At 45.8% G+C, this 27173-nt stretch overlaps 2 protein-coding genes and 1 long non-coding RNA gene across 44 annotated transcripts in view; 2 read left to right on the top strand and 1 right to left on the bottom strand.

The window, feature by feature from the left end:
* The window catches only part of CACNA1C (calcium voltage-gated channel subunit alpha1 C), a 476864-nt gene extending 472633 nt beyond the window's left edge, over positions 1 to 4231 (top strand). For 41 of the 42 annotated variants that reach the window (XM_084499532.1, XM_084499513.1, XM_084499544.1 and 38 more), the window contains one exon: positions 166 to 4231. In XM_084499532.1, coding sequence (XP_084355658.1) covers positions 166 to 462 — 297 coding nt within the window. In that variant the 3' untranslated portion in view covers positions 463 to 4231. The remainder of the gene's footprint in view (positions 1 to 165) is intronic. The other variant, XM_084499528.1, reaches the window with a different exon arrangement.
* LOC311424623 lies at positions 3473 to 11225 on the bottom strand. Its single transcript, XR_014686136.1, has 2 exons — positions 7889 to 11225; positions 3473 to 5149 (listed from the first exon to the last, which is right to left on the bottom strand). It is a non-coding gene; the product is annotated as an uncharacterized lncRNA (long non-coding RNA).
* IL17RA (interleukin 17 receptor A) lies at positions 7326 to 26962 on the top strand. Its single transcript, XM_084499858.1, has 13 exons — positions 7326 to 7540; positions 11811 to 11835; positions 14023 to 14169; positions 15411 to 15535; positions 16651 to 16777; positions 18657 to 18704; positions 18796 to 18953; positions 20064 to 20141; positions 20580 to 20655; positions 20741 to 20755; positions 21636 to 21737; positions 22815 to 22856; positions 23409 to 26962. Exons 1-13 carry the CDS (start codon positions 7433 to 7435, stop codon positions 24917 to 24919), a joined length of 2562 nt encoding a protein of 853 aa, XP_084355984.1. The 5' UTR covers positions 7326 to 7432; the 3' UTR covers positions 24920 to 26962.
* Positions 26963 to 27173: the final 211 nt, after the last annotated feature.

Here is a 27173-nt window from a genome sequence, read left to right as displayed (position 1 = left end):
GGGGAAGCCCCCTCAGTACAGGGGTCTGCAGGGTGGCTGGGAGGAGGAGGAGGAGGAGAACCACCAGGGATAACACGGAGGGTCGCACGCGATGGGGGCGCGACGGGGCCGGTGGTGCATGGTGCTAACACAACTTTGTCTCTGGTTCCCCGCCTCCTTTTGAAGGTCTTGATTTCGGAAGGACTGATGCAGTTTGCTCAAGATCCAAAGTTCATTGAGGTCACAACCCAGGAGCTCGCAGACGCCTGCGACATGACGATAGAAGAGATGGAAAATGCAGCAGACAACATTCTCAATGGTAACAGCAAGCAGAGCCCCAATGGCAACCTCTTGCCTTTTGTTAACTGCAGGGACGCAGGGCAGGACAGTGCAGGCGAGGAAGAGGAAGAGGTGCAGAGCCCGGATTGTAGAAAAAGTCAGGAGGAGCTCAAGGACAGCAGGATTTATATCAGCAGCCTGTAGTTGCCAGGGCTGGAAGCGATGCTGGTTTTTTATTTGTTTCAATGTTCCTAATGGGTTTGTTTCAGAAGTGCCTCACTGTTCTCGTGACCTGGAGTAACCGGAACAGCGTTCTTCATTCATTTCTGTTGGGACGAGTCGCGGAGTTGGGTGGTGTCAGAGAGCTTTGCAGGAGCGGATATATCCCCGGCACGTGGCCGTGAAGGAAGAGCCAGGAGGAGGAGGAGGAGGAGGAGGAGAGGCAGCTCCCCTTTTCCCAGTCCCTGCCGCAGGACCGCCGCCTGCCCACAGGCTGGCAGGACGCCGCCCCACGCCTGTACAGCTCCTTCGCACGCCCCGCGCCCGCCCCGCGCACGGACTCCCAAGCCGCGCCCTCCGCCGGCTTGTGTTATTTAAACCGGGTTGGGTTGGGTTTGGTTTGGTTTTTCTTTCTCCATTGGCATTCGGTAGAAGTATAAGGATAGCTGCGTTTTACCAACCATTATGTACACCGGGAGTTTGTAACTTGATTTGCTCGCGAGCGGCAGCTCCTTTTTTTGTTGTTGTTTTGTAATTTAACGGCAGTAGGCAATGCACTTGATGTAGTCTTGCACATCCGAGTGGTCGGTTTGGGTTCCTCTGAGTGCCACACGTAGTGGCTGTGAGCGTGGGAGCGGTGCTGAGCGAGCGTGCACACGTGTGTGTAAGGTCGGGCCGTTCTCCGCATCCCGGCCTGGGCCGTGGGACATCCCTACCCGGGGCCGTCCGGATGCAAAAACGAGCCCACTGTCTGTGCTTTGAAAGGGGAATCAGTAACTCTTTGCATTTTCTGTTCCACAAGATATGCAAAAACAATGCAATAATGTTAATTTTAAAAATACAATTGTAAGTCGTGTTGGCATTAAAACTGTATAGACATAAAAATTACGGGGGCGGGGGGGACAAAAAAAAACAAACAGAAGGCGTTACGCTTCGATATATTCCGTGTGATGTTTTATTGCATTGATAATGTTTCTGTTGAAGAAACCGTTATACTTGAATTCAGGTCAGTTTCAGTATTTTTCAAATATTTTTTTAAAATGAATTGCAATTGTGCCAAGCAAATATAATGAATCGAATTAAGTTTGTTTAAAAAGACAACAAAAACCAGAATCACTTCTTGTATATTTTGCTGCATGTCAAGTGAATCATTTCGTATTTGGAATGTGCCAAGCTTTACCTTTGAACTTTTAAGTGCTTTTCTACGTGTGGTTGGGGAAAAGGGGTACTATTTTTTTTTCCTTTTTTAATTTGTACAATGAACAAAGTGTACCTGGTGTAAGTAACTATTCTGCAATCCACTGACAGGTTGAACGTTACTGATTTTGCATATCTTGTGTTCATTATCCTTCCTCCTCACCCCCTTTAAACATGCACGATGACTTTACTGGTAGAGAATCTTTCTTCCCGAGACCGGGACATTTTATTCAGGCTTTGTCCTCTTTCCTATTGCTCAGTCTCTCTAAAGGTCTCTTCCCACTAGAGGGTGGCAAGATCCCCAAGCCCGTTTGGCAGATCCATCCTGCACGTTCAGCTGGCACCAGCAATTCAGGGAGCGGGGAAAAATGCCTGCTTTCAAATTGCTGTTATTAAATAGCTCATCCTGATGGACTAGAACAGGATCCTGGGATAAGCAAATGCAAAAAGCAGAACCGTTAGCAAAATAAAATTACCTAATTCTGGACTGAAAGCCCAGGGAAAGTGAGGGAGGGAGCTCTGGATTGTTGCTTAGGAAAATGGCCGACCTCAGGTCAAGACGCAGATGTGAAATGACTTTTTTGTGGTCCCAGTCCCTCTTCCCAGACCCTAGTCCACAGGCCAGGCTCCAAGTCACAAAACATCTGATGGCATGGCGTGTCCCAGACGTATTTCCCCACCACTAAGCGTGAACCTCTGCTGATTTTCCTCACGCTGGTGCATGGCCCTAACCAGTGGCAGAGGCTGAAAAACAGAGAGCTATTATTAGATTTTATGTGGCTGATTTCTGTCTAGACTACTGCTGTTTTTTCTCCCTTTTCAGGTTGTTTCACAAACTTGCAGATCAATGCTGAGTTAGGAGGTGTGATCTGACTCAGAGCTAAACTTTCGTTCCAATCTTGAGCTTCACAGATGTGTGAGAACATCATTTGTTACATATGCTGATTACGTTATTTTTGTAATGCCCTTGGGTTTATTTCTTGATTCCGTTGGGGTCATAAAGCAGAAATAGTGAAACATATTTTTGACAGTGTGCTTTTTTCCATGTTACTTTGATCTGGCCAGTAGCAGCTCAAGATACCTCGCAAACAAAACCTTGTAAACTAGGGAAAGATGAATCCATTTAAACAATGTGGCATCAAAGTCCTAATCCAAGACTTCCCTGGAGAAAGCAACCACCTGATGTCAGTCTGTCTCTTTTCTTTTCCATCCCTCTGAGAGCTGGCTGTTGGTAGTGCTGCAGTGCTCCAAAGCTAGCATGGCAGGAAATAATGCTGTGCCTGGCTGTGCCTGAAAAGGGAAGCAGTGTAAGGGCTCCTTTCTCATTTTCTTCCACTATAAAGCCCCCCGGACCCTTCCAGGAGAAGGCAGAGGTGCTCTTCCACCTGATGAACAAAGTACAGATCTAGATTAGCGAAGGCAATGGGTGTTCTGGGTGTTTGATGGTGCGTGTCGCCTTTTAGGATTTTTCCTTAAAAAAAGGAAGGAAAAGGGTGGAAAGGATCACACCCCGCATATTCCCCATGAAAGCTGTAACTCCCTCAGGGATGAGAGCCAGTGGTGGCTGGGGACAATCCCCACTCCACTGGAGGATCGCTTGGGCCCTGCAGTGGGGAAAACTGGGCTAGCTGAGCGTGCCGACGCCTTGTGGGTCTGAGGGATGGGTGTTAAATTCAGCAATTGCTGGTGCCAGCCGTGCAAATTCCTCTTTCCGGGGAGGGTGGCTTTTGTTTGCTTGTTTGTTTTTGTTTTCCGTTTGAGGTACTTCCAACATGCACGTTGTGACAGGCCTGAGCAAAGAGCTACTGCCTCCTGTAGGTGAGGTGGAGTCTGGGGACGGTGGGAAGGCCGGGGGGCAGGTGCAGCTCCTGGAGTGTCCTTCCTTTCCCCGTGCCTGGGAGCCGACGGTGGGTTCGATCACTGTACTGTGGAGGAACCGGTGGCCGAGGAGCGGCATGGAAGGAAAGGAAAGAACGGGGAAAATGGATCTGCTTTTTGTCACTGAGCATCTCTGACTTGCAAGAGTACGCTGCAGACTAAAGACGTTTCTTACAAAACAACAAACCTCCTCCCTTTATCACTCCTGCTCATTATTCCAGGCAGTACTGGGCCAGCCACACCGGGTGCATTTCTTTTTTCTTCCTTATTCTGTGTGGCTGATGCGATGGAGAAGGAAGTGGAACTCACGGTCCGGAGCTGGAGTTTCATTATCCACAGACCTTTTCTGCATCATCAGCCTCTTTCAGCTGGACACACGAATGATGATGGTTTCAATGCTGCTGCTGCTGCTACTGCAGGGGTCCAACCTGGTTTGTCACCCTGCCCACCACACCCCAGCACGGAGGGACAGCCAGAGAGGCGCCATGTACAGAATCGCATCTATTTCTGCTTTGTTTTCTGACTCAGAACCCTGCCCCCGATGACTATGACAACGACGACGAAAACAACAACAACAAAAAAAGGGCAAATGCATTTTTTACATTTCTTGATAATTTCCAAAGCAATGTATCATTGCTTTCTTTAGACTGACGCCAATATAACAGTTGTATGGGTCTCAGCCAGGCTCCTGTGTCTTTTCTGCCTGATAGTTTCAGATCGCTGTATGAAATGTATGCACGTTTGCACACAGACACAACCGCACGAGGTGGCAGCACCACGAGCCCATGGGGTTGTTGCCCTGTGCCGTAGATGAAGTTGGAGGCCTTGCTTCGTACGTCTAGATGAGAAACCCCAACCGGCGAGCTGAAGTGAGGCAGCCCCCCTGGGACAGAACTGAGCATCCTGAGATACACGCACGGTCCCGGTGGGACTGTCTTGGTGGCAGGGGCAGGGGGGGGAGAGGAAACACTGAATAGGAAAGCTGGAGCTCAACAAAGTTGTTGAAATAAGTAGAATCCAGTCGGGGGCTTCTGGCAGCGGTGAGATTTTGTTAGTTCTGACAATGAAATTTGTAGTGCGTGTGAGGAAAATACGCCTGGTCATCAGAAGCCCCAGTTCCCACCTTGCTAACACAAGGATAGAGTGCACTAGTGGCCAGGGAAGTTTTGTCAGTGTAAAGAATGTGGAAAACAGAACTAGGCCCAGAAAAAAAAAAAAAGAAAAAGAAAAAAAAAAGAAAAAAAAAAAAGATTATATTTTTCTTGCATTTATTTTCTTCTCCAAAGAAGACTAAGAAATATAAATTTAAATAGCTGCACAGGGTTTATTTTCTCTTCTTTTGAATGTTGCAAAGTTCTTAAAGTGTTATTCTGGGTTAGCAAGCCCGGGGCCCAAGAGGTTTCCGATGGGTTCTCAGTCTGCTCTCTGTTGAGCTTTGCTCTCTGTTGCTGCTTTGCTTCTGGACAGCTGAAACCACTGTGGCCTCGCTGCTACAGCACCTGAGATGGGGTGGGTGAGGGCAGAAGCACAGCAGAGGTAGATGTCCTGTACTGAAAACACACTGGGCTCCAATTGTTTTCAGAGGAGTAGCATCACACTGGAATGGGGAACAAAATAAAAAATACAAATAAATATATATATATATATATTAAAAAGCTCTTCTGAGATAGAATTTAGTGTTCTAGTTCAATCCTCCATTCTTCCCCTACCCCCTATGGGGAACTTGACTTAACTGTTAACACTTGAGCATAAAAAACAGGCCTTCTTTAGGGGCATGGGGCTTGATTCAGTTGCCTAACTGTGCATCTCCTGCCATTTGAGGTACCCTACAGTGTTCTGCCTGGCCTGCAGCCGCAGGTCCAGAAGGATGCAGCTCTTCCCTGGGGCTGGTGTCTCGTCTACCAGCCCCACACGTGTGGCACAGACCTCAGGCAGCAGGGGACAATTAGACAACTCAGCCAAGTCCCTTTCCAAAGGGCTAATTGAGAGGAGCAGCACCGATGGCTGAAGTAATAAGGGAATCTTCTCTAGCATTACCAAGGGCTTAGCGAGGCGTGATCAGGAGCCCACCCCCACACCCCCATGCCGCTGTTCTCCTGCACCACGTCGTGTGGGCAACCTCTGCAGCCCGGCCCTTGCGTCCAGGGGCTGGGGCCTGCACCCCGAGCCCTGCAGAGCTGTGGTGAGCCCAGGCGTGGTTAAACCCCACCACAGATATATTTTTTTTCTGCCAGTGTTCACACAGCCCCTTTCCAAAGCATTTTCCTGTTCAAGACAGACCCACAAGCTCAGACACCGTTCATTAGCCTCATTGTGGTGAAATGCCTGCGTTTTTCCGTTCCGTTTTGCATTTTGTCCAGTCAGGCAAAAAGCGAGTTCTTCCCCAAACGGGCTGTAATGCTTGTAATATTTTAAGTATCCTAGGCCAGTCCGCTCCCATCTCAAGCAGGTAGACTGGCAGCCAATACTACCTAAACATCATCAGCTTCACGATCGCTCACAGGAGTGGTTGGTTCAGGATTCTTCAGTCTTGACAGTTTGAATGTGGGAAGATTTCAGAGGAGGAGGAGGAGTGGGATTGTAAATATCTCTGACAAACATTGCTGCATCACACACAAAAAGAGGGGGGAGATACTTTTAAAACTGCCTTAAAAATCAATTCCGAATGATGGAGTCTCCCTCCAAACGATTGCCAACCGGTAGATCAAGGGATAAGGCGCTTTGGGTGAATTCTGGCAAGAAGTGGTTGGAATCTGGTCCAAGTTTGGAAGTGAAAATGTAATTTAGGAGCTGATCTCTCGCTCAGTCTGACTTCACATCCGCACCAATGACTGAGCACTGCAGGATCAAAGCTGTTTAAGGCATGGGGGGTGCTGTGTCCAGCCTTTATCTGTACGGCATGGGTCTGGCCCAGCAAGATACTGCACACCTGCGTTTCCCAGAGACTTCAGGGAAGATGGGGTTCCTCAGCACCTCTTCAGTTCAGGCCCTGGAGCATCATTTCCTGCTCTGATCATCAGCTATAACTGTTGATAAATATAAGTGTTTTGCCTTCATTTGAATTGCCCAGAGCTGTAAAATGACCTCTCAAGTATAAAGCAGTCCAGATATAAACCTCCTCTCCCACTCTTCCCTACGCCCCCTGCCCGCCCCAGCCCTCCCTTGCACCTCCACCCGAGCCCCTTCCTCTCTCAAGTCTTTACCTCCTTCCACAGTTTTATATCTAGTTTTCATGAACCCACAGAAATGCTTTTGTAAATAATGCTGTACAGTTTGTAACCGTCATGTAAGCCTGTCATCAGTGCCAGAGTCCGTCTTGCCCTCTCGCACGTTTTAAAGTCAACAGAGGAGAAAGTTCGAGCGCATGGCCCGCGAGCGAGCTATGGGGGTCATCTCTGTGCGGGACAAATGTATATTCCTGTAAGATTGCATTTTTATCTAAGGAATGATGTTATTTTAAAATTGCTAATAAATTTCTAAACAATGTCCAGGTTTGTTTAATATTGTAAGCGGTGTCAGAGCTCCTTTGGCGGTGTCCTGCAGCCCCTCCTTTCCCAGCAGCCGACCCCTCGCAGCTCTGGGGGTCTCTCCTGTGTTGGAGGGGCTGCGGGGCAGCCTCGGGCAGCCGCAGGCTGTGCTGTTGGACAGGAACGAGGCAAACCCAGTCCCTCTGTGCTGTGCTGTGCTGCCTCCTGCCAGAGCAGAGAGCTCCCGGCCCAGGTGCTCGGCCCGGGCTGCGTCGCGGAGCAGAAGGAGCAGAAGGGGCCGAGCTCCCCGGCTCCGCCCCGCCGCCGCGGCCCCTCCTCAGGTGAGGGCCGGTCCCGCCCCGGCCCCGCGCCCAGGTCGGAGCCCGGAAGCCCCGAGGCCGCTCGGCGGGGCCATGGCGGCTGCGGGGCCGCTGCTGCTCCTCGGCCTCCTCCTCCCCGCCGCCGCCGCGCTGCGCCTGCTGCTGGGCGCCGCCGCGCCGCCCTTCAGCTGCTCCCAGCCGGTAAGCGCCGGGGGAACGAGGGGCACCGGGGGCGAGGAGCCGGGACGGGACGGGACGGGACGGGAGGGGAGCCGGGGTGCCCGTGAGGAGTGCGAGCAAGGGGCTGAGCGCTGCCTGTGCCCTTAGGGAAGAGGCTGGGGTGCGACGGCTGGGCAGCGTGCCGGGGAAGTGCCTGCCTGCCCGGGGAGCGCTGACCCACGGGGTGTCCTGTGCCTTCCCCCTCTCCCCTCCCAACCTGTGACACTCTCCTTCTGCAACCTTTTCCTGTCCGCGTTTCCTATCCTTTGTCTGCTCTGTCCGCTCGCCCAAAGTTTGGCCGCGTATTTATGCTGTTGGTTGTTTTTTTACCCGACCTCCCCGCTGCTGCTTTCGCCCCTATTTAAAAACGCCTCGAGAAAGTGCCCCGCTCCTGCAGCTTGACTTCAGGCCGGCTGTTGTGAAATCACCGAGCGCAAGGTCTTAGCGAAGGGGAAGGAGGATATTACAAAATTGCTTAGGCGTCTAACACAACAGTGGGTATCCCAAATGCCGCTCGTCACGCGGAGCCCGTCAGTCGCACGTCGTGGAGCTCCTGCGGGTCCCTGGTGCTTGGGCTTTGACGCTGAGAAACGAGTCGGCTCAGCAGCAAGCCCTCCAGCAGCCTCTGCGCAAGGACCAGCTGCAGGCACGCGTTGCAAGGAGCTCGATGGGCCCACGTTGCGACAGGCGGGAGCCGTTTCCCTTCCCTTTCCGACGGTTGCGCCGGGCCCCTCGGGGTGGCTGCAGTGGGACCGCTTCCTCCTGCCCGCGCCGCCTCGGGTAGGGCAGGGCGAGCAGCAGCGGTTTTCAAGCCAAGCCCTGATGTGGCAGAGGCTGTTTCGGAGCTGAGGAGTGAAAGTACTGTGTGGGTATCAGTAGACACCTGTAACTGTAACTAAAAGTAAAACGAAGTGTTCAAGCGTTCGTTAGCAGGAGCTCATCTTCTTAAAATGCCAGCAAAGGACCTTAATGGGCCTTATTTACCACTGCGCCATCGAACCTGCCCGGCCGTAAGGCTGAATAACACAGCTGTGAACCCAGCTCTTTCCAGTAACTGTTACTTGGATGTGTCATCTTCAGGCAGGAGGGGCTGGGCTTTCTTGCTAGGCACAGGGAAGATCAACCCACACTCAAATACCCATCTGGTTGTTCACTGTGAAGTGTTTAATCATGGTGCTCAGCCACTGGGCTTAACCGCTTCCTGACGGGGCATGCCTCACGTCCCAGGGGGATGCTGTTTGTAACAGCCCTGCCAGCTTTAAGGGTTTGGTGAGGTGTGTGCCTGTTTTGGTCTTGGAAGTGATGGGTATTCGCTACAAGTCTGGAGAAGAATGGATGCAGCATCTTTCACGTAGATGAGTGGTGGTGATACATGTGTGGAAGACTTTTCCTGGTCCGTTCTTGCAAACTTCCAAATATTTCTGGACATCTTGGCATAAAAAAAAAAAAAAGATTAGTGATCGAAGTTACCAAGACATGATAAAGAAAACCCTATTTATTTATTTTTTTGCAAAGAAACTTCAACTTCTGAGTTTGTTTTTTATTTTGCTGAGAGTTAGTACAAGAGAGCATTTTTCTCCATGGCTTCTAAACTAAACAACAACAAAGCAAACAAACAAAAAAGCCACAAACCATTGCTGTAGAAGATGACTGTTTCCTAAAACAAACCATTTTTCAGTAAGTATTCATAAAACATGTTCACATCCTATTGATCTCTGCTTCTTTGAACCGATGAATCCGGACAGGGAAACTTCAGTAAACCTCAAATCAGCCAAGCCTCAGGAGATATGCAGAGTGGCTCCTAGGTGAGAGGCAGATTTTGGGAAGCTGGAGCCCTTCCCATTCAGCAGTTGCTCTTTAAAGGAAAACTGGATGCCTGCCCAGCTTGCTTCAGTTTCTTGCTAGTTACCACAGCATCCTGCCGGGAAATCTCGGCCTCCAATTAATTTAATTGAATTGTTATGACATGGTGCTGTTAATCGGTTTCTTTTTTTTTTTTTTTCTTTTCCACATTCGTATGATCTCTACGACATATGGTCTGTTCTTCTCTGCTGTCAAAAAGAAAAAAAAAGGCTTCAAAAAGTAAACAAAACAGTTGCTTAGCTTTCTGTGGAAACAGGACAAGAAACCGAGAGGAGCTGACTGTGCCTGTCCTTTTCTACCAGTAAGAGTTTCAGCCTCACAACCTTCTTGCTCTCGTATTTATGCCTATAGCTTGGCTTGTCGGGCCTGAAAGGCAATAAGAAAATAGTGAGAAGAGAACATCTCGCTTCAGGCCTCTCCTATAACAATGTGCCCAGCAAGCAGGCTGCATGACTGCGGGCTTTATCTTCAGCTTTTATGCAGAGCTCTGCATTTGTTGTTCCCTTTCTTCCCATCAGCAGCTCGCCCGTCTGCTGCGTGCGGCCTGGCACGCGTCTCGACTCTGTCAACGCTTCTGACTTGCTTCCACCTCTACGTGGGCGAGCAGAAAATCACCACTGCAACTTAATTTCTGTTGTATCATCTAAACTTGTTTGCTCAAGGAGGGAAACTAGGTTAATTGTTTCTGCTGACCACGGCTTTGTTAGTGCAGCCTGAATGAGCTAGTGCGTCAGATAGTGGGTCGGGCGGACCTTTACAAGGGAAAGCCAGCAATATTCCCCCCAGTGCAAATCTAGAGGTAACTGGCTTATTTTACTGCAAAACTGGCTTGTCTTTGTCTTCAGTTCCTTCCTGTTTTCTGGCTGCCATTCTCTGGAGTTACATTTTCTGGTGGAAAGCTGTGTCTGCGCTGTCACTTCATCATCTTCTGTTAGCTCAGCCTCCTTATGCCAACAGCGAGGACCTCCCGGCCGTATTAATTATTCTTCTGGGCATTTGGAGCCGTTGGGTCGCCCCTGTGAGGCTTTGGGGATCGGGAAGGCAGTGGGCTAACAGCTGAACTGGTGCAAGCTGCCCTGTGGAGGGAGGATCCTTTCCCCCCTGTGGTGGCAATGTGGCCAGAAAGGAAAGAGTCTCACCTACGTGTATGCTGGGAACACCACTGCAAGCACCCCACCTGGAACAATACAGCTGGAGGGAGAGAGAATCCACTGGTGTGCTGTGCTGGTTCAGTATTCACACTGATAATGAAACAAAGAGCAGGAATTGCAACTGTTGCTCGGTTAATTGTCTCGTCTGCTAACAAACAGAAACACCAGCACGCAGGTGAAAGCAGGTACTGCTGCCCTCCAGGCAAATAAAGCCTCATCATTTATATACGGGCCCTATCGGGGTGCAGTTTACAATAACTGCTGATAACTGGAACAGCAGATGGACAAAATGATTGAATATTAATTGTCAGGTTTTAACAGCAATCGTTAAGTTGCAAACAAAAAGACATGGCTAGTAGCCCATTATTTTCATTGCCTGTCGTGGGCTCGCCCTGGGTAGCCACTCAGCCCCACAGCTGCTCCCTGCAGCGGGGTGGGGGAGAGTCGGAGGGGTACAGCAAGAAAAATCCCGAGCTGAGATAAAGACAGATTAACTGGTGAATCAAAGCAAGCAAAGCAAAATAAGGACTTTGTTCACAAGTTCTCTATCCCCGGCAGGCAGATGTTCGTCCCTTGCCAGGAAAGCACGGCCTCGTCACGTGTGACAGCTGCTGGGGAAGGCAGAGGCTGCGACTCTTAATTTGTGTTAAATATACGTATAACCTGTGTTTTTCAGTGCTACAGGATATAAATGCTCGATGGAGGATTTCTCCGCAATGTGGGGAGTAATTGTAAGAGTATGGTTCGGACCAGCCTGCTACCTGATATTCAAACTACCAGTTTAGCGGTGGCTGCTGTGACGTTTTGAGCATGACAAAACCAGCTAAGCTCCCCCTGTGTTTCTCACAGGTCTACAACAAGCACACAGACACGCTCTGCTCTTGGCTACGCTGCAGCTCCTCCACCCAATGCAGGGCACGGTTGCAGGGCTCTCTGTGCTCCTTGTCCCAAGGCTCCCAGCCCAGCGGTGAGGCTGGGGGGTCCCAGGAGAAGCTGGGGGGCTCTGCGTGGGAGTCCCTGACTCCTGGGGAGCAGGGGGAGTTGGCTGGTTGGATGGCACGCTTGTTTTATAAGCACCAGGACCTTAATGCCACATCTGCCAGCTTTTGCTCAAGGTTTGAGAGGGAGCGTTGCCATTAAATTGTTTCTGCCACCAAACAGAAGCAAATCGCTGTCAACCCAGTTTCTTTTCTATCAGTTCATTAACAATATTCCTGTTTGTTTCTTTTCCCCAACAGGATTTAAACTGCCTCGTAGAAAATAGTAAGTTACGTTTTTTTCTTTATTGATGTCTTCTTATCAGATCATGCTTTTTTCTGTCTTTCACCTGGGTTCATGCAGCAAGCTCTTTCTCCTGAAGTTGGGGAGATGTAAAGCGACTCTGTTGCTGTTGTGCAACAGCACTGCTGTCATGCCAGGCTTTGGGAGTTTTCAGTTTGATCCTTGATCAGCTCCAGTTAAAAGAAGAATAGGAAGTTAAGTCTCCTTTCCAGGGTATGGTTGGGGTGTGTGGGAAGCATACAACCTTACTCATTTAGTTTGTATTTAAAAGAAGGACGGTCGATTTGTAAAGAAATGGGACTTTTAAGACAAATTTGTCGGTATGTGTTCATTACAAACTACTACGTGTATGGTAGTACTTGATGGAAAATTAATGTATGAACTTGAAAGAAGAAGGGGCGTAAAGGGGTGCAGCAGAGAGCAAGGAGTAAATCATCAGGCGTGAAGCACAGTGCATTGGGAAAGGAAAGGAGGTATTGTAGGTCCTCCTGAACACAGGTGTGAGCGGTCATAGCAGGCATAAGGGGTCAAGTCTTACCAATAACACAGACCTGATACACTTCACTGTAATTTTTTGTTAATGCTAAAAAAAAAAAAAAAAAGCCTGTTCAGCATTCCTCTGTTTGGTACGTGGAGGCATCTGGGGGTGTGGCAGAACTCCTTAGTGTGCAGGTGTTGGCACACATATTTCTGGAGCCGTGCTTGGCATGCCAAACCAAGGAGTTGACTGCTGAAAATAACCAGATTTTAATGTTTTAGGCAGGAGAGAGGTTGGGTGGGATCGGGTTGGGTCATATTTCCCATTGGCAGCCAGATGCAGGAATACAGCTTGGCAGCAGAGCTAAGCCCAGCTGCAGCTCCACCATTAAAATGCTGCCTTATTAGAGGATTTAGTTTGAATTCTGCCTCTTCGCTCATATTGTGTTTTTCTCCTGTGGGGAAAAGATTTGTTAGTACTTAACATACTTCTCTGTAAGGTACTTCAATTCTACCAGGTTTTCTCCAGATCTTAGGTAAAATGGGCGTGTGAGGATTTCCGTAGCCTAAAGCCAGGCTGTCAGGAACAGGTTTAGTGTTTGTGTGGATGCACCAAACAGCTGAAGAATTACATACTGAGCTCTGCAAAGCCTCTGTAATCATTTCACCTCTTATCCTTTTTCGTTTTTGATATATTCCGAGATGACACTTGCCTGTTGGTGTGATTCATGGATGACGCGGCACAGCTCATGCTCAGTAGCTCTTCTGCTGGTCTTTCAGCAGTGCTGTTATAAATAAATCTTGTTATAAATTCTTGTTAGGTAGATGTGGCCTACCCAACGTGTGCTCAGATGTGCACCAAAAAGTGTTTTGTCTGAATGGTCCTGTACACCAAAGGACACAGATACTGTTTTTATTGGCAGTTCTGCCCCTCTCCCCAGCCTGACAGTTATCAGATATGCTATTATTAGGTATTTTCTATTTATTTCTGGATTTATTTTTTTATCTTTTTTAGAAAAATGCATACCATTGGGCCTACGCTCGCCCCCACAGAGCTATTTAAGACATCCCAACAGTAATGGTTTCCCACTTGCAACTCCTCCTTGGTTTGTCAGCCTGGTTCTTGTGCTCCGCTGATACTCAGCAGAGCTATTTTTAATGTGCTCTGGTAATAAGTCAAATGTCTGACAAAAGCCTAAGTAGATCATGTCTGTCTAATGCCTGTCATACCTGATTGCATTTTCTGATGAGATTACAGGACCTGCTTTCCCTAGTGCTGTACAGACGGACATAAATCATTTTTTCTGTCCAGCGGGCTCATTAGTTTAGGCAAGGTGTAACGAGCAGTCACTGGAAGGTTCTAAAAGTTAATTACGCTGTTTTAAAAACTGCCTGGGCATCTGACATTATCACTGGAAGGCTTGAAATTAGCACTGGTCTTCTAACACAGATGTGTTTTAGCAACGAGATAGTGACTTGCTGCAGGAGACACTGAGGTCAGAACGTTACAGGTAATTTATAAAGTATTTGCATGCTGAAAACTGCTTTTTTGAGCAGTGAAGCAGTCTGTCATGCAGATTTACCCTCTGTGTTGCCCTCACCAAAAGGGCAGACAATAACTGCAGTTAAGCAGGCAGTTAAGCAGGCTTCCCTCTGCCCTGCTCTGAATAACAGCTTTCGCTTGCTGGGCAGGTACCTGCATAGAGAGAAGCTGGCTGCAGAATCAGACCTGGACACCTTCTGCCCCCAGCAGTCTTCACGTCTCCTCTGAAGTTTTCCGTCAGACAGATGGAGAGCTGCTCCCCGTGCTTCGGATAGAGTGGAAGGTGGCCACCGATGGTAAGAGGTGGTTGTGGGATGTGGAGCAGAGCAATGAGGTGCGGTCTGGTAAGGAGAACTGTGATATGAAAACTTTCACTGGCCTAGTTGTGGAAGGACAGCTTTGAAACTTGGGTGTTTGGCTGCTTTGCTTTGTTTTGGTTTCGTTTAAGGAGTGGTTTTGGTTTTGGTTGTGTTTTGTTTTTTTTTTTTGAAGACTGAATCTGAGCTTTGAGTATGCTGGGTATTCAAGAATTGAAAATGTTCCCATGCATGTGGGATAGTGACATTTAAAATGGGAAGGGCTGATAAAAACAAAATGAAGAACAGGATGTACATTTCCCACAGTAGTAAGGGGGAAAAAGGAGGTTTGCAGTGCAAGCTGTGCCCTTTCAAGGCAATAATAGTGACTGCGGCATTCTTATGCAGTTGAATTACATCTACAAACTGAACAAATTACAATTAATTTGAGAGCATGCATATAGTAGTTTATGTGCTGTTAACCCAGTGTAAGTGCCTCCCATTTAGGGCAATCCTGTCCTTGTAACTTAAATTTCCTGTATGTGTGTGTGTCTTGGTAAAGGACTAATTGTCTTATTGGAGGCTTAACAAGTACCAGTTGGTCAAGTTTCCTTACTCTCCAAATAAATTTGATTTTGTTTCTGGTGTTGTGCTTGTGTGCACTCATTCACAATTTTTTCACTGATTCAAGACAGGGTTAAGCACATTTGTTTCCTGCTTCTGCAGGACCTGTGTCTGAGGGTGGTATAGAGTTGTTATCTCAGTGCAGCTGTAGTAGCATAGAAGCAGGAATGACTCAGGTAAGACTGTCATTTGAAGTAGCCATGGTTCTGGATTTTCTCATTGTTTTACTTGGTACAAACAATCCCAATATTTGCTCTGGTGCCAAAACTGTATAAAGCAGTACTGAGAGGCAGAGCTAAACAGGGCACCAAACCCATGAACTGCCGGAGTGTCTGGAAGATAGAGTTGCCTTCTGCTCTGCCCCTTTGTTTGCAGGGCTGGAGCTCTTGCTGTGCAGGACAACCTGCAGTGGTGTCAGGCACCAGCAGTGGTGTCAGTCAGCCCTGCATACTCGCTGTTTTCATGGCAAGTTATCTCTGTATTGGGGTTCCCAGCACTTCAAAAGGAGTCAGACCGTGACAAGAGCAAGCACGGCGGTGATTTCTGGGGGGGCTGCAACCTGTACACGTGCAGCTGACAGGAAAAGGAAAACTTCTCTCTCTGCCCTGTGCCTGCAGCTAGCATCCGGTACCTCCGAGGGGCAGAGCTGGCTGTGATGCAAGTGAGCAGCAACCAACAGGTCTGCGCCCAGTTTGAGTTTCAGAACAAATTGCCGCTTCAGGTCCGTCCGGACGGAGGCCGGGTGAGTGCCAAGGACCCCAAACTACTTATTCTAGTCCAGGGGTTTGGTTCCGCTTTCCCCATTTTATAGCGAGGCTACCTTTTGCTTTTTCCATTACGTACAGGCTGGTTAGTCAGAGGAGCTGACGTAACGATCGGGATATTGACCCTGAGACCTGGTTTCATTTTTAGTTTGGTTTATGCTTGCATGTAACAATGTACAATGCCTGCTTACCTTGGTTTCTCTTTCACTTTTACCATTCTCAGGATTTAAGTATTGTTCCTCTCGGTGCCTAGCATGTGTCACTGTTCTAGGTGCTGCTTAAAGCAAACAACTGTGGCAGTTTTTGCGTTGTGCTTAATCATCATGACACTTAACAGCCTCTGTAACTTGGTCTTTCATTTTACCAACCTCTCTCTCACATACTCTCTTGCTGTGGAATAAAGTGCCAACCTGGTCCTTCCAGTCTATGCTCTCTTTTGGGAGCTCATCAGGAAAGAGCTGAGCATCCACAGCTCCTCTTATGAACAAGAGGAATTTGGAGCTGGGTCTTTAGCACCCAGAAGTGGATGAAGGTTGGCTTACCCACTGGAGCCATTGCCTCTCCCAGAATTTGCACAGCATTGCTGATACATGGGAAAACGATTTAACAATAAATTTAACAATATATATCTCTGGAAAGGCCAAGTACAGAATGATGCACGTGCAGGTGCAATTCTAAATGCTTAGCGCTTGCACAGCACAGCAAGATTTATACAGGACTAAACTTTCAGTCTCAAAGCTGCATATTCTAGCCTAATCTCCTTACGTAAATTCAGAATGTAGTTCAGTGGGAACTGCACAAAGTTATTTGGCATGAGACCTTGTATCAGCTCAGGGATCCCAAGAGATAGCTGTTTGCTTTTTTTTTTTTTTTCCTTTTCTCCTCCTCATTCCAAACACCAGAATTGGAGACAGACCAGAGGACTGGTACATTTAATGAATGAGTTCCTTTTTTTTTTCCTTGCAATCAAGCTTTAGAAAAAAGATCATATAAGATGAGGCAACACAATGGGACCGTACCCCTCAACTGATAATTTCAGTGCCTTATAGCACAGCAGTCTCAAATTATGCCCTCGAATGTGTTTTGTTTTCAGTGGAATTTCACTTTTAACCGTTTTGAGGTGGAACCTGGCCAAACTTATCAAGTGACTGTCTACCACCTGCCCAAATTGAGCGTAGATGGAGACTACAATTGCAAGTCCGCGTCTCTCACAATGCCTGGTAAGTGAAGCTCTAGTTTCCCCAGGCCTTGAGCTCAGGGCTTTGTTTGATAGTTTATGGACCTGTTTTTTTCCAGACCAAGCCCGTGAACTGTGAGCAAGTTGGTGATAAGGTGATTATGTTATAAGAACTTGTCCTTTCTGAATACTGCTATTTTGAATGTCTATGGTGTTAATGTTTTACAATACTCCTTTGTTTTATATCCAAAGTGTATATATCATTTTGGGCTACAAGTCACAGTCCCTTTTTTTTTTCTGGGATCCTGTGTCCAGCAGTTTGTCAAATCTCTACTTGGAATAAGGTGCACGTGGAGGGACAATACTGTGAAGAAAAGACACTTTGATTCTGTTTGACAGTAGTTCCTGCATGGAAGATACTGCTATAAAAATGTGTTAAGCTCTATAAAAAGCTAGACAAAGCCATGGACTTGGGGCTCTGAGTTGAGGCATTGCATTTGTAGCTCATTAAGGATTCTGCTACAGCTATTTCTAAACAGAAAGTGATAAGTAAACCTGAAAACCAGTGCGAGTGCCACGTTGGAGGGCTCACTGAAGATGGGTTACATCTGAATTTTGTTACTGAAAAGGTACAAAGATATTTCAGCTACATGAGTAGGGCTGTAGACTAGTCTCTCGTGCTCTCTGCAGACTATCATTGCTGCTTGCGTTTAATTTTAAATCTTTCATACTTGCCCCTTTTTGTGGAAACTGGAACTACAGACCAAAATGTCCAAATCAGAACAAGTTAAATTTGGCTCCTAATACCAAATTTTAGGCATGTGAATTTTGATTTCTAAGACACAATTGGGCATGACTTTCTCAGAAACTTGGTAGAGCTGACTGCCTGACCCTTTCTTGTGTATATGAAAATTTTCTTATAAGTAAAGATCTTGTTTTCCCTGAAGATGCTGAGCATCTGCAGTGCCCTCTGGCTGCACTGACTACTTTATCAATACATTCAATATACAGCTTTAAAAATGTTTCATAATTTTCTTCTTGCTTATAGTTGACAACATGACTTAATTATAAAATGGCAATGTATGTCGTGTGTTTTCAGCCATCCTACATTTTATCATACATGGTCATACTGAGCTTTCTGGTTTTGTCCTGTGCTGCTCCCCAGAAACCTAATGTATTGTGTCAAGGTCAGCAGCGGCAGGAAGCTTTGCTGGATAGAGCTTACCTGTGAATTACAGGGGCATGAACTTGAAAGTTGGAAACTAAGATCTGTAATGTTTTCTTTCAACTGTTTAAGCAAGCCATTGCAGGGAGTTCTTTCTTTTCCTTTGTGTCCAAGCCCTGGAGGAGAGACACAGTTTAAGCTGAGACTTGTAAATCAAATCCCACATTGCTAAGTGTTGAATGTGTGACTCCAGATTTGAATCTGAAAAAGGTCCCAAAGAGCAGGGCCCATCTGCTAAATTAAGCTCAGAGAACTGTAAATGTGGAAAACTATTTTGGGACCAAGAAAGACTCCAACTTCATAGTTTTCCTGAGGCAGAATGCTTTTTAGAGGAAACTATGGCTGCAGCGCTCAGGGTCCAGAGCTCAGTATGAAGTTTTCATTCCACTGTGACTTTCTCTGTACAAGTCTTCTATCAGCAGGGCTTGTCAAATATTACTGTCTTAATAACTACTGTATGTTTTTAGACTTTTCTTATTAATATCTCTTTTCAGGAAAAAAAAAAATCAGTGAAGGGACTAGTTTATACATTGGAAACTGATACTATTCTGCTGTAGAATTTTTCTGTTGCTTTGAAACAAAGGTCTACTCATCAAGGAAGACTCAGTTAGGTGTCTGGCTTCTGATAAGAAAATAGGTGTTTTTCCTAAATGGCAGTACAATGTTTCTGACTGGTGACTGGTGGTCTGTCTTGCAGACTGCAATGACTCTCTGATGAAAAGAACCACCCCGTGTATAAAGACAGGTAAGAATTTGTCTGAGTCATGTAGTCATGAATGCCCTGCTGAAATACTTCTGACAGTTAAAAAACATGGGAATATCTGCACCACTTCCAGGCAGCCTGTGGGAGCCCAGGATCCAAGCTAAAAGTCTAGATGATGTGACTCTGCTTGTGAGCTTTAACCCGTGGACGGAGTCAACGCGATACCAAATTCATGTGACCAGTTTCCTGAATGAGAAGAAATGTAAAATGATCACGCGTGAAGTCACAGAGGTGATTACCTTATAAATTATATCAGTTATATCTTCCGTGGTAATTTAAACATTTCCGTAAGAGTTGCTAAACAAGGAGTTGAAGCCAAGGTCTACTGAATGCACTTGAACTGCAATATTCAAGGTGTTCTTCTCCGATTATTATCTTGCCTTTGGAAAAGAGAAATTTCTTTCAATTTGGTGGATAAAAGATCTTTGAGAGCCTCTTTTTGATATGTTTTCTAATGCATGGAGCAGTCTGTAAGCAGTGAGGTTGGATGAAGAATGAGCGTTTGTAACAGGTGCTTCACTTAAACTGACAATCAATTCCTGCAGGTTTTACAGCCTGTGTTGCTGAGAAGTTCCAAGTAGATGCGGTTTTCTGACATAAAAGTCCCTTTTCAAGCATCTGAGGGAGGAGGGATACTGAATATTTGTTATGAGTCCCCACCCTTCCTTGGGGGAGGGCAAATAAAATGGCATGCAGCTTGCTTAATCTTTCCATTCCTTCCATACTTAAGCTTTCGTATTCCATGTACTGATAGGCTTTGTTATTATTGACACAAGCAGGTACTGCTGTGTGCACATTTCCCTGGCAGAGAGTAATATACCTCATTTTTGAGTATCTCTACTAAGAACTGTAAAGAATATATTTACATCATCATTTTATTATTTTGCTATTTTTCAGGTAACAAGGACAAGTTGTCCTCTGTTCAAGTGTCCAGAGGCATCAGTGTTGATGGCTTTTTTAATTAAACACATGAGGAATTTTTTTAATCATACATTTACACATTTAAAAACTTAAGATGTTAACATTAAGAAACTGTAAGCTTAACATATTTGAAGTTACGCAGGGTATAAACTTAATTATGTTTCCTCTTACCTGTGCAGCCTTAGCCTGCTCTCTCACTTGCATAACCATATCAGTCGTATGATGGTGATGGTGGCCAGACCATTTATCTGTTTCATTTTTGTGGGTCTATTGTTGCCTTTTTTCTAAATACAAAAAACAGGAAAGAAAGAAATTTATGCTTCTTTGTTACACTCCATATTCTCATCTCAACTTCTTTTCTTTTCCTGCTTTCATTCCATTGTCTTCTTCCATCTGTTAACTCACATCTGATTTCTGCAGGGTGAACTACACTCACAAGCGAATGTCACAATCAAAATGGAGAAGAACTTAAGAGCTTGCTGCAAGTACGAAGTACAGGTAGGGTCTTACTGTTGTCCCTATGTCCCTCCTTCCTCAGCAGAGCAGTGTTCAGTTTAGGAATGTTACGGTTTTGCCCAGTGATTTGTTCTGAGATTTGGAGGTTAGCCATTGTCTACATCAGAAAAATAATAATTATAGCAGAAATATATATTTTTTAAATATATATATAAATGTCTTCTCTGTAGACAGTGGCTTTTCTTAGCACACGGTTGCCAAGTCGGGGAATGGCAGGTGTGCCACCCCAGGAGCTCACTGCCTTGTTAATGTATAGTGAATAACGTAAGTATTCCTGATTAATCTTGTTTTTGAAGTGAAAATGGGAATTCTGTGTACCTGTGCTAAAACACAGGGATTGAAGAGGCAAGGGGAAAGTCAAGTTATAACAGAATTGCTTTTAAGAATAGCTTCTGTATTCTGAATTTATTTTGACTGCAGATTCAGCCATTCTTTGCAAACTGTGGCACAGACTGCCTGAGACACTCTACTTTCATCCCATGTTCACCAGCTCCAAGTGAGTACTCCTTTTCTCTAAATTAGATTCTAATTGTTTTACAGATGAGAGCTGAATTTTTAATGAAACTCTCATCTTTTTGCAGGTACAGACCCATCAGGTAAGAAGCTCCTCCAGTACCCTGAAACTTCTCTTGCTTCTCTTTTACTGTCATATAGAGTAACAACTGATCCTCCCTGACCCAATGAGCAGGAAATGTCCCTTTGTACCACTGAGTTCAGAATGAATTGTATTAGAGTTACTTCACCATGCTTGAAGGCAAGTATTTGTATGCAGCATGAATTTTTTTATGCAGCATGAATCTTAGAGAGCAATTTTTTTCAGAGATACTTCACTTGCATAAAATTCTTTGAGAAACACTTTTGACAAGAAGAATCTTAATTTGAAACACTATCTGTCACTTTGCTTAGTGTTAAGAATTTTGCATAATATAAAGCAGCTCTTGGAGAGAATAGCTTGCATATATTCATTTTTATGAATGTCAAGATAAATCATGTGCATAATGATTTAACATCTTTTTTTTTTGCTGCACCAAGACCTGTAAGGTGCTGGTTTTGCTAGAGAAGTAAAAAGGAAAAAACACCGGAGTTTGAAAAAATGCTTCACCTAAAATGATAAAAAAAAAAAAAAAAAAAAAAAAATTTTGAAGATATATTACATGAAACAGGCAGGACATGGGCAGCATGCCTGTCAAAGCCGGATAAGCACTGATTGCTGTGTACAAAGGAAGGTTATTGGTCTGTGTTTTCAATGTGTTGCACATACAGTTCTTTGTGGAGCAAGTCTGTGGTGCAGAGCATCATTGTGAAAACAGGATGTCATACCGCCTGCGGTATGTTGTAAGGGTGAAGTACTGGATCACCCATCGTTTTGGGCAAAGCCACAGTCCTTCTCCCTTGGCCCATGCTGTTCAAGAAGCTTCCTGAGTGAAATTCATTATTTGTATAAAGCAATGTCTGAGTGCTCTTTTTGTACCACAGATGATATGATTATATGGCTCTACTGGTGTATCACTGGGATCTGTGTATTACTGGTGGGATCAGTCATAGCAGGTGTCATTTGTATGACCAAAAAGCGAGCAGGTAAGACTCATACCACCTAGAAACAAAAGACTCTGCTAAAAATATTTTTCCTACTTCTGTAATTACTCCTCTTACTCTTTTCTTCCTTGCCATTCTGATGTACTGCCACTAAAATAATGCCTATGTAAACTGTTTATTCTGTTCTACATCGTGGAACTTGTAGCAGCCTAATACCATCCACCTAGCTAAGTAAAGCTGCCAGTGAATTATGCTGTCTGATGCTCCGTTTTCATAAAGCTTAAGAGCTCATAAGGGGAAAAATAAACTCCATAGTTCAGCCCTTTGTTTCCTGCAGATTGCTACAGATCTCCTCTCCATTTATTTTTCTTCTGCATTTTGTAAGAGTTTTGCAAGCCAGAAGCTTCCTGTTTGTCCAGAACATGGTCTTTCCCCTGTCCCCCAAAGTCTGCAAAATTCATTTTCGTACTATTTTGAGTTTAAGTAATGTTTTTCAGTGAATGTGGAAGAAGAATAGGACACAAAGATGTGCTTTGTGCAGGCTGGAAAACTGAGTGATTAAGAACTAACTCCTAGCCTTTTTTGCTGTATCTATGGGACAGTTATTGTAGGGAAACTGTGCAACTCGCAACTGCGCTTTTACCTGAGAGGAGAAATTGGAAATATTTTGGAAAAATTCTTAGTATAAAATTTAACTGTAACATTTAGCTTGGGACATTTTAGTCACCTCTTTAGAGAAGCCTCTTAAGAAAAAACTCTCTTAAAAAAAAAAAAAAAAAAAAAAAAAACAGTTTTCTCTTTAACAAGAAGTAGAAGAATGTTTGGGGGTTCTGTACTTTTTGATAGGCTGTTCAGATCTGAGGAAGATGGAGAAAACGGGTTGTGTGTGCATTCCTTCTCCTCTCCAACGGAAAATGTAGTGAAGTAAAATTGGCTGTAGGAGAGTCTTTGTTCATTTAGTATACTTCTTATTAGGCTTCTCCCTCCCCATGTCTTCTTTATCCCCATGCTGTTGAAGAGTTTGGGTTTTGAAAGTAGCCATTGGAAGGGGTTGTCACATGAAGGGGCTAATTTTATTTCTTGTTTTCAGAACTGACAGTGACTTTCTCTCTCTTCCAGCACACCAACAAGGGAAATGCAGCCATAATGATTTGCAAACTGGTAAGATGTCCTGCTTGTGTGCCATCACACACGTAATATATTCTGGAAGTCTTGGGTAGTTGTCTAAAAAGGGGTTCTCCTGTGCTCAGTAGCATTGGACAGAGGATATGGAAGTTGGAATGCTGTCTTTGGCAGACTGGAGATAATTATTTTGTAAAGTGGTGGGGTTTTTTTGACAGATCTAAGGCTGTACTGGCAAAAGAACCCTTGATAATCATTTAAGCAATAGGAAGAGGAGATTGTTTTGGGGTTCACTCAGCTCTCCAGCAGGGAACGTATGTTTTCAAGCCTCTTGAAGACAATGTGTTTTACTTTTGTGTGGTGAAATTCCATGAACCACCCAAGCATTATTATAAATCATAGCTCCACTGTCTGGGCTTTAATACAAAACTTCCGCGGTAAGGTGTTGCCTGCATATGTTACTAAAATAGCTTCAAAACTGGGAGTTGCTAGAACCTTTTGTTAATATCCTCCTGTGCGGATTGCCACTGGTTTGCATCATTACAATTTCAAGAATGTGGCTGGGATTGATATTTTTCTGTCTCTCACCAGTACCGTCTACCGACCTTCCTCTGCCACCCTTAAAGCCCCGAAAGGTTTGGATTGTGTACTCCGCCGATCACCTGCTGTACGTGGATGTGGTGCTGAAGTTTGCCGAGTTCCTGATGACTGTCTGTGGCACTGCTGTCGCTTTAGACCTGCTAGAAGATCATCAGATCTCAGAGTTGGGGCCATTACCCTGGCTTACTCGGCAGAAGAAGGAAATGGAAGACCTGTCTTCAAAGATCATCATCTTATGCTCACGAGGCACCCAGGCCAAATGGCAGGCCATGCTTGGGAGCGTGCCTGTTTGTCTCAAGCAAGATCAGCAAAAGCCAATGGGAGATCTGTTCACCCCTGCCTTGAATTTGATCTTGCCCGATTTCAAGAAGCCAGCCTGTTTTGGAATGTATATAGTCTGCTATTTCGATGGGATAAGTAGCGAGAAGGATATACCTGATCTGTTCAACGTCACATCCAGGTACCAACTGATGGACAAGTTTGAGGATGTTTATTTTCGGATTCAGGACTTGGAGAAGTTCGAACCTGGGCGCATCCATCGAATCCAGGAAATCACAGCTGAAAACTACATTGATACCCCTAGTGGGAGGAAATTGAAAGAAGCAGTACAAAAATTCAGGAGCTGGCAGATGGAGCACCCAAACTGGTTTGAGGCTGAAAGCATCTGCCTGGATAATGAAGAAGAGTTGCAGTCCCTGAGCAGAGAGAGCCAGGTGGATTCATTGCTAAGCGAACCAGGTGGGATTGTGAAACAGCAGCTGCACCTCCGGGAGCCTGACCCTAACTGCTGTTATGTCGTCAACCTCCACATGAACGAAGGCGAGAGCATGGGCTGTAAACTACAGCCTCAGCTTAATCTGTGTGGAGATCCAGCTTCTCAGATGATGGTCATTCCTACGGACGAGGCCCCTCAAGTTCAGGTAGTGGAGCCTGTCCCTTCCATGGAAGATAAAAATATACTTGGTCATCATGTGCTGAGTAACGAGGACTGCATGGAAGGAGTTCCTCTTCTGGAGGCAAGTTTTCCGATGAGGAATAACGTCATCCTCCATGATGACTGTGAAGTTCCAACAGAAGATGACCAGAGTCATGCAAAGCTTTCAGGTGATCTGAGGCACCATCTGAATGGGCTCATGTACTCTTTTTATCAGCAGAACGTCATTCCTTCAGATCCATCTTTCTGCCAAGAGGAGGCTGACAAGCAGCACCAGTTGGTCTTCGATGACCAGTGCAAAGACCAAAGACAGTCAGTCCAGTCAGACCAGGGCTACATCTCTAGATGTTCTCCTTTGCCTCCCGATGACCTTGTGGAGGAGGAGGACGAGGAGGAGGAAGAGGAAGATCAGGAAAACCAGGTGGCCTTTCATGAACTCTCTTCAGAGGTCTTGAACAGTCTAAAGAGCCTCCAGCAGCAGCTTTTTTTCCAGGACATTCAGCGGAACTCTGATTGGGGGTATCCAGCTGAGCTGATAGACATGAGCCAGTCTTCAGAGGGCTGTTAGGCTCTATCTGGGATCTGCTCCATTTGAAATACACAGATGGAAGGTAGCACACACAATGCTGAAACTGCATTTCCAGCACCATTCTTGTCCTGGTGTTGCAACGGACTTGGTGGTGGGCTCTTCCTGTCTGCTGCCAGGAGGCAGGATGGCCTGGCAGGTGGGCAACAATCGCTGCTTCTAACCTCTGTATGGAGAGAGGCATCAGATACTAGCCATCACTGGGAGAGAAGAGGCAGTTTACATGGAGAAATGTGTTGGATTGAATCCTCACTGACTGACTGCAGAAAAATTATCGTGGTTCGTCCACTTGTGCCTTCAGAACTCCCTACAACTGTGCGGGTTTTATTGTACTTGGACGGAAATCAAGGCCAGGAGTTGGAGAGTAGATTTTCATAGGATGGCAAACTTTGCAATGCCAACTTAATACATATTTTAAATATTTTGTTGTAAATACTGTGTTAAAGATTTGTGCCTTAAATTTCAGCTAGATTGGGGCTGTCTCTAAAGAATCACAGAATGCTTTAGGTTGGAAGGGACCTCTGGAGGTCTTCTGGGTGGGTCCAACACCTCTGCTCAAGCAGGGCAACCTAGTGCAGGTTGCACAAGTCTATGTTGAGACAGATTTTGAATATCTCCAAGGAGAGAGACTCTACAGCCTCTGGGCAACCTGTGCCAGTGCTCAGTCACCTGCACAATAAAGAAGTGTTTCCTGGTGTTCAGAAGGAACCTCCTGTTTCCGTGTGTGCCCACTATCTCTTGTCCTGTCACTGGGCACCAATCAAAAGAGCCTGGCTCTGTCCTCTCTGTACCCTTCTTTCAGGTATTTATGTATATTGATAAGATCCCCCCCCCCAAGCCTTCTCCAGGCTGAGCAGTCCCAGCTCTCTGCCTTTCATCATAAGGGAGATGCTATGGGCCCTTGACCATCTTTGTGGCACTTCATTGGACTCTCCAATATGTCCACATCTCTCCTGTACTGAGGAAACCAGCACTGGATAAGTGCTCAAAAGTGTTGAGTAGAGGGAAGCTTGACCTGTTGGCAAGGCTTTGCCTAATGTAGCCCAGGATGCCATTAGCCTTCTTTGCAGCAAGGGCACGTTGCTGGCTCATGTCCAGTCGGTGCCCACCAGGACCCCCAGGCCCCTTTCTGCCAAGCTGCTTTCCAGCTGGGCAGCCCCCAGCACGTCCTGGTGCCTGGGGCTGTTCCTCCCCAGGGGCAGGGCTCTGCGCTTCTCCTCGTGGGACTCGATGAGCTTCTGTCAGCCCACTTCTCCAGCCTGTTGAGGTCCCTCTGGGTGACAACAAAACATTCTGGTGTATCAGGCACTCCTCACAGTTCTGTGTCATCTGTAAACTTGCCAGGGGTAAGCTTTGCCTTATCTTCCAGATCATTAATGAAAATTTTAAACAGGACTGCAGCCAGTATTGTCCTGTGGGATACTAGGATAGGGGAATGTGTACCTTGAGCAGATACTGTTTGAGAGTGGAGATTATTACTAGGTTAGCAGTGGCTGAGCAAAAACGAGTGAGATGTTCCTTGTATGGTTATAGACTCAAGCACAGGTGTTTCAGGCTAACCATTGTAAAAACTTCTTAATAATAGACTAAGGGGTTGATCTTCCTGGAGCAGTGATGGTAATGTCCGATCTTTCAAAAAGATTGGGCTGGATGCACTAAAAAGAGTTGTACCCTGCAAGTAATTGCACGTGGCCCCTGTAGCATAGACTGGGCTAGTCAAGGCTGGCATTTACCTTACTTGTTACCACAGTTTCTGCAGTCCAGCCTGCTGGATAATGGTTTGAACACAAAGCCTTTCTGCTCTGCGTTCAGACAAGCTTGTCATCTTGTCTTTCTATGTTTACTTGTCAAATCTTGTGAGCTTTCTTTTATTTCAGCTTTTTAAAAGTCTGATCTCAGAAAATAATCCGCTCTTTTGACTTGCAACCAATATTGTATTATGCATATTTTGTAATTGTATTTGTTTATAACTTGTGTTTTGTTTCTTAAATTAAAACAAGAATACTTTTTGATATATTTACTTAACTACTCTCATGTCCTCAATTCTACCTAATTCCTTAGGTTAGCGTTTCGTCTAGAAATTTGAGACAAACCTGAGGCAGAACCAGAACTGAACAAGCTGACAAACACCAAACCATGCCTGCAAGGCGCTTACGAATACAGCTGGAGACCTTCTTGTGGGAGGGGAGTGCGTGTCCCTGCAAAATGGGTGGTACAGAAGTGGAATGCTTGTAAT

The sequence above is a fragment of the Aythya ferina genome (genome assembly GCF_964211825.1).
Source record: "Aythya ferina genome assembly, chromosome: 1".
NCBI lineage: Eukaryota > Metazoa > Chordata > Aves > Anseriformes > Anatidae > Aythya > Aythya ferina.
This window is presented reverse-complemented; position numbering and strand designations above follow the sequence as displayed.

What these genes read in the sequence shown, in the direction of transcription:
- IL17RA (XM_084499858.1), top strand. Translation starts at nt 7,433, where the DNA reads ATGGCGGCTGCGGGGCCGCTGCTGCTCCTCGGCCTCCTCCTCCCCGCC. An exon ending in CCTTCAGCTGCTCCCAGCCG is followed by an intron (nt 7,541 to 11,810) that starts GTAAGCGCCGGG and finishes TTTCCCCAACAG; the next exon opens with GATTTAAACTGCCTCGTAGA. An exon ending in TCCGTCCGGACGGAGGCCGG is followed by an intron (nt 15,536 to 16,650) that starts GTGAGTGCCAAG and finishes TTTTGTTTTCAG; the next exon opens with TGGAATTTCACTTTTAACCG.